We start from the raw sequence: 12,916 nt of genomic DNA, 5'->3' as shown, positions 1-12,916 counted from the left end.
CTTGCAGGGCGGCCTCCGCCTTCGGCGGCCCGGGCTAGTCCCCCCCACCCCCCCCACCCCCCCCCCACCCCGCCCCGAGGGCCGCGGGGCCTCCCTCCTGCACTCGAGCCCCGGGCCTGGCGCGACTACCTCGGCCCAGCTCGCGCTGGTGCTCGGACCCCGGCAGCAACTCGGGCCAGACCCGGGTCGGCTGCCCGACCGCAGCGCTGGGCGGCTCGGGGGGCGCCAGGACCACGGGCCCAAGTCCAGGGGCGGCCCTCACTGGAGTCCGCTCACTAGGCCTCGGGCGCCCGGCCCGCCGCCGGGGCCACCTGGGGGCACGTGGGGCCACCGCCTCCCCCGCCGGCCCGGCGCGCGGGCGGGCGGGCGAACGCGTGAGCGTGGGCGTGTGTTGGGCGAGGGGGGCGGCCTCCAGCCGCCGCGTCGCCTCCTCCCCCGGCCGGCCCGGGCAGGGGGAGGGCCCGCTCACCTCGGTAGCGGCGGGAGGCGAGGTGGCACGCTGCGAGGAGCAGCACGGCCACCAGCGCCAGCACCTTGGCGCTCCTCACGCTGAAGTAGTGGTTGATCTCCCGCTTGCCCAGGTTGTAGGCCAGAGCCGCCATCTTGGTTCCTCCATGACAACAGTGCGCGGCGGAGCGAGGAAGGGGCGCCGCACAGGGGCAGCACTGGGGCGGCCGCCGCAGCCAGGCTAGGAGCCGCCGCCAGCTCCCGCGGCCGCCACCCGCGCCTCCCGCCGGGGAGCCTGACCCCGCCGCCGCGGCGCCCCGGGCCTCCACCTGGCCCTCCTCGGCCGCGGCCGCCTCGGCGGCTTTCCCCCAGACTCGCCACCCCGGCTCGGCGGTGGCGGTTCCCCAGGCGCCCTGGACGCCTGTCTCCTCCCCTTCCTCCTCCTCCCCTTTAGCCTCCTGCCTTAATAGCGGCTGCGCCTGCGAGGGGGGTCCGGATGCCCGGTGCTCCGGGGTCACGGGCTCCTGATGGCCCTCTGGGGTCACCGGGTCATGGGCGCCAGCGGGCGGCGGCAGCGTCAGGGGCATGGGGATGTGGGGAGAGGGAACGAGGGGTCCGACCTAGCCGGAAAGCGAGCTCTGGGGCTTTCTCCTGTCGTACTGGCCACTACCTGAGTCTAGGTTGGGGCAACAGAACTACAGTTACGGAAGAAAAGTACACATTATTCCACTTCTTCCTTCCGCAACGCACCCTTTCCTGACCTTTCTACCCCCCTGAACCTGCCCAGCTGGATGCGACGTCCCAGGGGCTTATGGTCAAGCTAGCTGGTCAGTCTGGCTGATCGTAGGTGCTTGCCAGATGTCGAAACCGCTGATAGCCCTAGCACTCAACCCACGGGTAAGACCAGTTTCAACTCTTAAACTCACTTTCTTGGTCCATTTCTTTTGAAACTTAAAAAAATTCCTCAGTTTGCCCAGTTCCAGTGGGCAAAGGCACACTGAAGTACAGAGTACAAGGTACGGAAGGAACCTAGGTTAGTGCAGGTGTCGGGGAGAAAACATCCTCAGTCTTCATTTGTATTTACGTGAGGTTAGTAGGTGGATACGCCAAACATTAAAACGTGTGTTCATACTAATCATTCCTGTTCCTAAAGATGGTTAATGTTTTTGTGGTTATCAATAAAGCAAGCATGCCTTTGCTTTTGTTAAGCTCTTGTTACCCTCACCCAACTTTTTTTTTTTTTTTTTTGGTCTCTCCTGTGCTGCCCCCAGATGGGAATGGTTTTTTACTGTTTCCCTATCTACTTGCCTTGTATAAGTGAGTCATTGGTTAGTTGGGGTGTTTTCAAGTATTCTTTCCCATTTAGCCATTCCTGAACTCGTGTTCATGAGCCCCTCTTAAAATTATAGAATGTTAGGTTTGAAGGGACTATTGAGATCTTGTCATCCCAATTCTTTTCATCCAAGGACTCTTTTTATTATGTTTTCATCCATGGACCCCATATCTTGAAAGATTTTGTCACTTAAATGAAATCACATACATCACTGTCATGGATGTAATGCTAATAAGCAATAAAGTTAAATAAGTGTACAAACACTAGGCACTGTTCCCTGGAAATGGTCGCTTAATTTTGGCTGTCACTCTTCTGATCCAAGGTTGATCACATGCTGGAAGAATTAAATCTGATATTGTAAAAACCAGATAAGTAACTCTGCTAACAGCATATGGTCCACCAATAACATCCTAGAAATTTCTATGATGTCATCAACAGCAAATTAGAATTTCTGATCAGCGTGTGATAACCAGTGTTAGCCTGCAGGGTTGATTTAATGCCTGCCAAAAGTAAAGAAACTTGACATTTTATTTAATTGCAATTTCCAGAAGGCTTTCTGAAATATTGTAAATAGCTTGTGGACTTCTTTCTTCCTTCCCTCTAGTTTAAAGCTAATCCCTCTCCTCTCCTCTGAATCTCTTCCTGTCCCCCTTTCTTGGGGTGTTGATGACTCCATCAGTCATCCCTATGTCAATCATCCTCTCTCTGTGTCTTCTTTAAACTCTCCCTTTCTCCTGTTTCCCTTCCACCAGGAAGTTTCTCTTTTTAGGGAAATACATCCCTGGACTCTGTATTTCTGTGTGTTTACTTTTCCATCTCTCTTTCCTTCTCTGACAAGTATCTAGAAAGAGGAGTTGACTTTGAGGTCTCCATTGGCTCCACTCCCATTCTCCTTTCTAAGTAACTCTCAAATATACTGCCTCCTCTCCATCTTCTTGTTGCCTTGGTTAAGGCATGATTTCTTGCCCAAATTTCCCATTTTTTTAAAACTCGTCTTCCTCAATTCTGGCTCAAAAATCCAATCTTTCTACCTCTCTGCCACACCTCTAACCAGACTGAACTTTTTTTTTTTTTCCAGACTGAAGTTTTTAAAGCCCAAATCTAATGATGTTAAAAACTAGACCATGGTTCCATGTTTATTTGCCTATCCCTAAACCATCCAGAATGTTTACTAATGCTCTGCAAGTTACATCAACCCTAATAAACTGATAAACAGAGAAAGCATTTGATAGGAATGCCTTAAACTGTGCATTACTTAAAAGCAAAGCAAAAACAACCACATTTTATCCCTCTTCCCCCCTTCCTCCTCCTCCTCCTCCTCCTCCTCCTCCTCCTCCTCCTCCTCCTCCTCCTTCTTCTTCTTCTTCTTCTTCTTCTTCTTCTTCTTCTTCTTTCCAAATGTCTATTTGCCATTGTACCACAGGAGGTCACAGGGACAAAGTAGATAGGAAAAAGAGACTGAAATGGAGCAGCCAGTGCAGCAGGAGGAGCACAGTTTTGAGGTGAGAATCTTCTGGTATAAACTGTTTCTGCTTCACTGTATCCATTCATATTGTTTATACTGATCTAATTTTTTATTATGGTAAAATTGACATATAACATATTAATCTCAGATGTACAACATTATGACAGCATTTATATACACAGTATTATAGAATGATCACCACAATAAGTCTAGTTAATATCAGTCACCATGCATAGTTACCAAGTTTTTTTCTTGTGATGAGAACTTTTAAGATCTACTTTCTTAGCAACTTTGAAATATGGAATACAGTATTATTAACTATAGTTCTTTTCTGATCTGAAAAATTCCTCCTTCCTCTTCCCAAAGCTATCTCTTTCATCCATGCCTTGGGATACTATTTCATTTGAGAACTTGGTCTCATAAGTTTCCCTTCTTTATTTCTACCTTCAACTTTTCCCTCTTCACTGTTTGTCCTACATATAAGCTCAAATGTTTCCTATTTAAAGTGCTTTCCTTAACTCACTACATAATCTCTCTTCTCCCTATCAAACCTCTTAAAGGAACAATCTATAGTTACTGTTCCCATTTTTTCTTACTAGTTATTGATTTTTAAGCTCTCAAAAACTGACTTTTGCTCCTATTATTTTACTTAAACCACTCTTTCAAATGTCAACCACATCCTAAATTACCAATTCCAATGTCTTTATATTAGCTGTATCCTTCTTGACTGCACAGCATTGTTGGAATATTTGCTTTCTTAAAATCTTCTCTTTTTGACTTCTGTGCCACTACATCCTTCTGTCTCTCTTCTTTCCTTTCCTGTGCATCTCCAAGAAGAATCCTCTTGCTTTTTCAAAGCCCTTATATGGAAGTACTTTTCAGAGTTTTCTTGTTTGCTTACTTTTTCTTCTTGGGAAACCTATGTTGCAAGTTGGCCTCAGCTATCACACTGGATCCATGTGTGCAACTTGGATTTCTCTCATGTGCTCCAGACCTCTTTTACATATCTCAGGGATAGCTTCACTGAGTATCTCAAGGTACCTCAGGCTCAGTGTGTTGAATACCAGTTTTATTTTCCTTCCAAGACCATCCATCCTATTATGTTTACCATTTAGTTTATTGACACCACTATCCTCAAGTCATGCCTGCTAATCTTTGACTCATCTTTCTCCTCTGCCTAATCTGAAGTAAGGTTTTTCAACTGGGGGGTGTGATCACAGATGAGCCATTTGATAGTCAGAATAAAGTGCTAAAACTTCTATTTATAGTTAATTTCCATTAGGAATGATTTTAAAAGACAATTTAGGTGATAAAAACAAACTTTGTTCAACACCTCATGAAGCTCCCTTCACAGAGCTGCAAAATGGGGTGGAAGTCAAGGAATTTTTATTTTATTAAAAAAATTTTTTGGGGGGGCACCTGGGTGGCTCAGTTGGTTAAGCGGCCGACTTCGGCTCAGGTCATGATCTCATGGTCCGTGAGTTCGAGCCCCGCGTCAGGCTCTGTGCTGACAGCTCAGAGCCTGGAGCCTGTTTCAGATTCTGTGTCTCCCTCTCTTTGACCCTCCCCCGTTCATGCTCTGTCTCTCTCTGTCTCTCAAAAATGAATAAACGTTAAAAAAAAAATTTTTTTTAACGTTTATTCATTTTTGAGAGACAGAGAGAGACAGAGTGCGAGTGGAGGAGGGGCAGAGAGAGAGGGAGACACAGAATCCAAAGCAGGCTCCAGGCTCTAAGCTGTCAGCACAGACCGTGAGATCATGGCCTGAGCAGAAGTCGGATGCTTAACCGACTGAGCCTAGGTGCCCCTGGGAATTTTTATAAGATTAAAAATAAAGAACAAGGAAGAGAGAGAGAAAAAAAAAAAAGAAACTATCTGATTGGCTGGAGTCACATAGTCAACCTTTTTGGCATGAGAAGAAACAAGGAAATAAGTATACAGCCCAGAGCTAGCTTGCTTTTGGGAATTGGCTTCACTGCATTTCTGGTTAAGTTGGTTGGGCATTTAGAGAAACACAATCTAACTTTTGGTTTGTTGTTATGGCACCCCTGAACAGGAATGGCTCATCTTAGGCCTAGAAAGTTATTTCAACATTCCTAACTACAGTAAAACAGGGTTTTATTACTATTTCATATAAGTACATCAGTACTCTAACTTGGTCTATATGTAGAGTCATGTCAAGTGCACTTGGAGAGGAATCCTGAGGGGAATGTGGGAATTCACATTTGTGAAGAGATCAACAATGGCTCACTTAATTTTTTACTTTAAGCATATTGTGCCTATGAACCTAGCAAATGGATTCACAGATTGTATTATCTACTTTCACTTAAACTCAGAAAATAGAAAGTGACATTAAAAATCTCTATGCTGAATGGGAATTAAAGATGATTCTAATTATAAAGGCACTAGTGGTGCACCTGGGTGGCTCAGTTGGTTAAGTAACCGACTTCCTCTCAGGTCGTGATCTGTCAGTCTGTGGTTTGAGCCCTGCCTCGGGCTCTGTGCTAACAGCTCAGAGTGTGGAGCCTGTTTCAGATTCTGTGTCTCCCTGTCTCTCTCTCTGCCCTTCCCCTGCTTGTGCTCTGTCTCTCTCAAAAATAAGTAAACAAAAAATAAAATAAAATAAAATAAAATAAAATAAAATAAAAGCACTAGCAAACAAGAATATATAGAATGGAATCTTCTATAACTAATACAAACTCTTCATCAGTTATATTACATGGTTTTAATTTATTATATACCCACATATGGATATGTCAGATATATATGTAGATTATATATCATCCATGACATTCATAGATATGGACAACTTAAATCTGTAAGAAATCAGAAAAAATCTTGAAGTTATCAATATTGTTTGAAGTGAGAATTTTCATTTGCTCATTGTAAACCATAGATCTTGTTGTAAAATACATAAATCTTGTTTGAGGTGAAAGTTATTACTAATACGAAGCCATCAAAATTAACAAGCCATTTAGAAATTAAGCATCCAAACATGAATTAAATCACTCTTTTTAAGAGCAAAAAAAAAAAAAAAAAAAAGTTTGTGAGCACATATGAATGTTTCAAATTACATGTATAATATTAGTTCATTAGTAGAGCAGTACATATTTTATAACTAAATAAATATGCATTAGTTGGAGGAGTGCATGCTGAAATTGTAACTGATATCGGGTGCACATCAAAAACCCCAAATCACTTACTTACTGAATCACCATATCCTGTTTATTCTGGCTTCCTCAAAGCTCTTTCCTCCCTAGAATGCTCTAGTTCAGGTTCCAACCTAATCATTGCAAAAGATTCCCACTGAATTCCTTCCACTAATGTCTCACCTTTCAATCTCTTTTTTTGCTAATTGCTGCTAGAGTTGCTTGTCTGAGGCTTATATTTGGTCTTGTCATTTCCCTGCTTAAAAACTTTGGTGGTTCCCTGTTGGGACACAATGAATTCCCAGCCTCTTAACATGTTTAGAATTGTTTGTGGTTTGGCCTAAACTGCCATTTCTTCTGTTTAGCTCTCATTTCATTCAACCATGCTATCCCACAAGCCAGGAACATTATATATCTGTCACTTTTCTCTTACTATTCCTTTAACTTAAAATACTTTTTTCTCTGCATCTCACATTCTACTTGTTTAAAACCTGTCTTCTTCCCCCCCGCCCCCCAATCCCCTTTAACTTTATTGAGGTACGACTGACAGATACAATTGTTTATATTTCTAGTGTACAATGTGATGGTTTGATATATGCACAGTCTGTGAAATAATTACCACAATCAAAAGAACTTTCTCCTTTAAAGCCTGCTCCATTTTGCCTCTTCCATAAAGTAAGCACATGGCTCCTTATGGGAATATAACTCCTTTCTCTGATTTCTCATAGTACTTTGTTCCTGTCTGTGCTTAAGTATGCATTCAACACAGGCCCTGTCCAGTCAAAACAGATATCTTCTTTACTTGTGCATACTTGTGTGTTTTGGGAAATTACCAGCTCAGTCTTTTGGGATATATCCCACTGTGCTTTATAATCTATTCAGTTATTATGTTTATCTTTGTCTTCTTCATTCCTCTCCTTCTAGATTTTATGCATTGGGGCACAGGGAGTTAGTACTTTTTGTATTATTTGTAGAGAAAACTTATGAAAGACTTAGAAATGGACCAAGATATTGTAGTTGTCTTCAATGGAAAACTAGGCATTGTCCAGATTATCTGATTCTATCAGGTCTCTGAATCTTTTATTGTCTTTGAGTTATTTTACATTGCTCCAAGTTATATAATACTTATAGTAATGCAAATGATTTTTGTCCATAGAAATGCAAATTGTATCTCATTGGGATTCAGTTGATTATTGCTCTGTGGATATTGAGCAGTTTTGAAGTTTAACATTTGTTAAGCAAATTTACTTCACCACTCCTAATGCCATATATGTGTGGTTCTTTTAATTCTCCTTTGAACCAATTGTAATATCTTCTGGTTCCTTCATTAATTAATGAATTAAAGAAAAGCTTTGACACATGTTCATTTTATATCTGTATGAAAGTCTTGCTATATCTTCTTCTAAAAATTATCTTTTAATACATGACTATGACTTGAGCTTAATAAATATTAATGTTTCTCAAATCCAAATTAAAGGTCATTTAATGAAGAACACTGGAAAAAATTGAGGCACTTTTCTTCTAGGAATTTTTGAGAGTATGGGGTAGATCAATATTTTCCAAACTGAATTTTGGCTTGTCTGAACAAGTGAACAATCTCCTACAGGACATTTAAAGCTTGTTTCTGTCGCAGTGAATTTGAATATTGGTCTTTGGAGTCTTTGATCAAGTTGAGTATACCCAAAACAAAACAAAACCCAAATATACAATTTGTATTTACTCAAGTATTCCAAAACTGATACAAAAAAGAATAAGAAATTCTAAAGTGTTACTCAATTATTTATTACATTACATCATTTTTTTTTAGCCAAAAGATTTCACCTTGACAAAAATTACACAAAAATCTTCTCAATAATCCTTTGGAAGTTGTAAAAGGTAAAATTTTCATATGTGTTATAATAGTCTAAATGTAAGAAACACATCCTGAGTGCACCATATGTTCACATCTGTCCTTCTTGTCTTCAGATTGGGAAATGCTTGAGAATCAACCTTAGGTCTCTGTTTTTTGTCTAAATTCTCTGCATATCCCAATTGTATTCTCTTTCTCCCACTTTTTCAGCTTCTTTTCTATCTCCTTTTCTTCCACTCCAATTGTAGTGTTTCCCAAACATCTGTACTTCTGAGAAAGTTCTTCACTCCCTACCATCGGATTCCCATTCACTTCACTGTTTTGGACAAAAGTGGAATCAGAGAAGACGAGAAAAGAATGGACAGATTGGAGACAGACTTTAGAAGCAAAATAGACAACACTTACTGATGTATGTAGGAGATGAGGAGGAGAGAGAACCAAGGGTGACTTCTGTTTTTGGCTTGAGCAACTGATGGCTTCAGGGACCATTTACTGACATGGGGAGACTGGAGTGGGAATGAGCTTGGAAAGATGATCAGAACATTGTTTTCAGTTGCTTTTTGTTTGCATTGAAATGTGTTTAGAAATTAAAACCCAGAAAATACAGTATATACTACATTTTCTTGTGTGAAATTCTGCTGCAGCCACCACTCTCAATACCCTCTCTTGAGGACAGAAAAATGCATCTTCCCCTCATTCCAAGTTGCACACTTTTTTTTTTTTTAAGGATAAAGGGGAGAGGGATGGTAGTGTAACAATTATTTTGCCTTAGGTCTTCCTCAAAGGCTGAGACAAATTCTCCTTTCTGTACAAGAGTTGTTTAAATTAGCTGGAAATTCACAGTTCACTGCTTTTTAAAAGGCACCCTATCCCTTAGGGAAGGAGAATATGAATATCTCCTACTGTTTCTAAGGTGAAAGATGTTAACCATTGATCAGATCAGATTGGGGCAGCTTGAACAAAAAAAAAATTCTAAATGACCTGCCTGGTTTCACAGCCTTCTGGCCCAAATGGTACTGACATTTTCATTAAGCAGGTTAAGGAAAACAATAGAGGTTAATTAACTTAGTGGTGTTTCAACTGAAATGGCCGAAACTGCTCTAGGCCTCAGGTAAGTCTAATGTTGTTAGTCTCATCTTGGCCTTCCACTTTACACTATATCACCTTTGAAGGTCTGTAAACAAATTAGAATCGCTTTTTGTGTATGGCTGCGTAGCTCACAGGGATGTGAAAATATATTAGGTAACGTCTGTAAAGCACTTTAAATGATTTATTCTTGAGCCAGTTTTTCCTAAGGGATACTTTGTCTCACACGCTTCTAATTGCCATCTAGCTAGATGATAAAGAGCAATCTTCAACTAAACACTTAGTGGGTTGCAGGAGATGACTCATAGATCTTTTTACTCTATGCACACAGAACATATACTTACATTTCCCATCATGAAATTCTGCCTTTTTAACTAGCATATTTTTCTTTTTGGTGACATTTAGATATCATTTTTGGTTTGCAGAAGTGGCAGGTATAACTTTGTGGTTGTTAGAAAAAAAGTTTTTACTACGGGGGTAGAATAATGTAAAAAGAGCGTAGGTTTTGAAAGAATGTTCGGGGTTTGACACCTGGCTTCACCATTTACTCGCTAAACAATGTGGCAAATCATTTTGCCTGTTGAACTTCAACTCTCTTACTTGTAAAATGAAGATAATAATACCTATCACTCAAGGTTGTTTTTCTGACTAAATGAGTAATGTATAGTTTTTGACACTTAGGTGATGCTCAATAAAAGATTCTTTCTTCTTTCAAAGTTCATTGTCACTTGTAAATTCATAAGCTATCGTTCTTAAATTTGCTCTCTACCAGTCAATATCTACAAGTTAACATGTATGTCATAGAGACCAGGTGTTCAGTAGAAAATAGGCAAGTACAGATATATTCCTTTAGATAGTTAAATAATCCTTGGTTTAGTCTGTTAAACAGTACACCAAAATGATATTGAAAGGTCCTGTCCTTTTTGCTTTATTTCTAAATTTTAAATAATTTTGCTAAACAAGCTACTCTTTAAAAAATTTTTTTTAATGTTTTATTTATTTTTGAGACAGAGAGAGACAGAGCATGAGCCGGGGAGGGGCAGAGAGAGAGGGAGACACAGAATCCGAAGCAGGCTCCAGGCTCTGAGCTGTCAGCACAGAGCCTGACGCGGGGCTTGAACTCACGAACCGCGAGATCATGACCTGAGCCGAAGTCGGCCGCTTAACCAATTGAGCCACCCAGGTGCCCCAACAAGCTACTCTTTTGATCATAAGTAACCTATAGAGATTATTTTTGATCATGCACACACACACACACACACACACACACACACACACACACAAGTCTGGTTTCATTATGTTTGTTTACATAGTTCAGCAAAAGGTATTAACTAACCGTATATGCCCCTTTGAGCATTCAGTATTGAGCAATTATATAGGCCAAAGAATTAAATTCTGCTGAATAATTTCATTAAGGAATATAGGATTCAATCATTTAAAAACATCTATTTTTTTTCCTATCCCAAGATTGGGAAACCAAGCTCAAGAAAATCTCTCCACCAAGATTTCACCTTCATTGCTTATAGATTCCAGAGAACTTCTTTCTACTTGAAGTCCCAAATACATTGTGGTTCCTGGCCAGCCAGTGAGTGATGTAGCCTATGAGCTGTGAGGCTTTAATCATAAAACAGGTACCAGACCAGTTTTCTTGGGTGGTACCTGTTTTATGGTTTCTTGCTTTTACACATAAAATACACATGCTGCTTAATGATAGAATTTCCATAACTGATTAAATGTCACTTATTTTCAATTGTGACCCTCAGGTATGACCTTGTGTGACAGTGTCACAATTGAAGATAATAAGATTCTCTGTTGGTGTGCAATATATAATTTTTTATAAGAATTTGATACCTGGTGAAAACAGCTTCTTAATGACCCAGTGCAGGTAACTTCATTTTCATGGAAGGTATAGATACTCAGTAAAGGTGTTTTGGTTTTAAATTCTGAAGGAGGCACTAAGAGTTAGAAGCCACTTTTTAAAATGTTTCACTTGAAGTTGAGAGTTAAAGAATTAGAGGTAAATTACCAAGTAAAAGAAAGGACTTCTTCATACATGTATCAGAAAATAGACAATTAACAAATAAATGCCTTCAGTATTCCAATCCAAATAACTATAATTAAATTTAGTTCATTTATGCATTTATTTAGTCTCATGTATTTAGTTTTGTGTATTTATTTCTTGTTCTGCTGCATCTTGCTTTGGTCATCAGGCTGCTTTCGTGAAGTCATCTGCTTCTAAAGTAGAAAGGGTCTTGGAAATCCCAACTCGTTCCTACATATCTGACAATTGTGCAGGCGGTGTTATCTTTATGCTCTAGAGTTGCAACTCATGAGCCTATTTGTTGAAATATCAACAATTAAAAGAACACAGTACAGTCCTTTCTGTGAAACTCTGACATTGTCTTTCTTTTTTGAAGATACAAATTTGACCTCTGAGCCTTTTGGCAAGCATCAGAAGATAAGAGAAATCACAAGACTAAGTGATTATGGTTATTTTACTGTGGTAATCAACAATGCCTAAACTGAAGACAGTGCAGTCTCTACTGAGTGTAGTACATGGTTTTTTGTTTTGTTTTGTTTCTGTTTGTTTTGTTTTTTTGTAATAATTAGTATTTTTCCTGGGAGTAAGAACATGTTATGAACAATGAGAGCCCTGACAGATAGATCTTCAGGGCCTTTCAATTCATTCTGTTATGTGTACAATCTCGGAAACATGTATATGAGTAGTATTTTATGTATAAAACTTGGGCTTTAATTTGACACTCTTTTGATTAGTTCTTACAATAGTGTTGAGCTAATCAAGAAATACAGAATATGTCAAGAAAACAACTATTTGGGGCATCACTTCTTTTATAAGGCAAAAACCCCAAATCTTCATGAATTTCCAGGGCTCCTATGGGAAATTTTTAGAGGTTTTATGTGTAAAGAAAAAGGATGAAATTTTAATTTTTCTGAATCTAGGCTACGATAGTGGGAGAGCAAAATCAAGAGTTAACAGAGTACTTTAAATCACCTATTATGACAAGATTGGGTGTTCCTGAGGAATTGGCCACCTATTAACCAAAGTGACAATACAATATTCTAAATAACAAGAAGGCAACACAGTTGCAAAGAATCTTAGATCTTTCAGAAATGAGGAACTTTATGTTTTTGTTGCTTACTAATCAAGGGCTTGACAAAGTCAGCACAAGACACAGAAGACTGTTTTGATGTTTTGACATGAAATTTCTGCCACACAGACAGATCACAGAGAATGTGAAAGAGTATCTATTTACTATCCCTTGTTAAGAAAAGACCAAATAGTTTGAGATAGGCTGTTGTTTTAATATATAGAAAACAAAATTCTAGTTTTGTATTAATACTATATGTAGCAATAAAAGATTCATGAGCTCCTTGCTCTACTTTTTAAATTATACAATTATAATTATATACTTTTTACAAATAAATCCATCAAAATTAAGTGAACTTCATCAAAACTTGAAAACATTTTATTTCTTCTTTTCAGACTCATTGCTTGCAGTTTGAGGCAAATACAGTTTGTTTGTTTGCTTGTTTGTTTGTTTTCTGCCAAACTGTAATTTCCTATA

General features: G+C 39.9%; 1 protein-coding gene and 1 long non-coding RNA gene across 4 annotated transcripts in view; one reads left to right on the top strand and one right to left on the bottom strand.

Moving 5' to 3' along the window:
- The window catches only part of CASD1 (CAS1 domain containing 1), a 51,350-nt gene extending 50,638 nt beyond the window's left edge, over window positions 1–712 (bottom strand). Inside the window, exon 1 of the mRNA XM_042918016.1 lies at window positions 470–712. Within this exon, the coding sequence (XP_042773950.1) occupies window positions 470–602 (133 nt within the window). The 5' untranslated portion in view covers window positions 603–712. The remainder of the gene's footprint in view (window positions 1–469) is intronic.
- Window positions 713–1,049: 337 nt separating this feature from the next.
- The window catches only part of LOC122207817, a 67,967-nt gene continuing 56,100 nt past the window's right edge, over window positions 1,050–12,916 (top strand). For 2 of the 3 annotated variants that reach the window (XR_006197023.1, XR_006197019.1), the window contains exon 1: window positions 1,050–1,344. This is a non-coding gene — a long non-coding RNA (uncharacterized LOC122207817). Of the gene's footprint in view, window positions 1,345–3,203; window positions 3,283–12,916 lie in introns of all 3 variants that reach the window. The other variant, XR_006197021.1, reaches the window with a different exon arrangement.

This window comes from Panthera leo, chromosome A2 (genome assembly GCF_018350215.1).
Source record: "Panthera leo isolate Ple1 chromosome A2, P.leo_Ple1_pat1.1, whole genome shotgun sequence".
NCBI lineage: Eukaryota > Metazoa > Chordata > Mammalia > Carnivora > Felidae > Panthera > Panthera leo.
The sequence above is the reverse complement of the archived record's forward strand: the minus strand, read 5'-3'. Positions and strand labels throughout refer to the sequence as shown.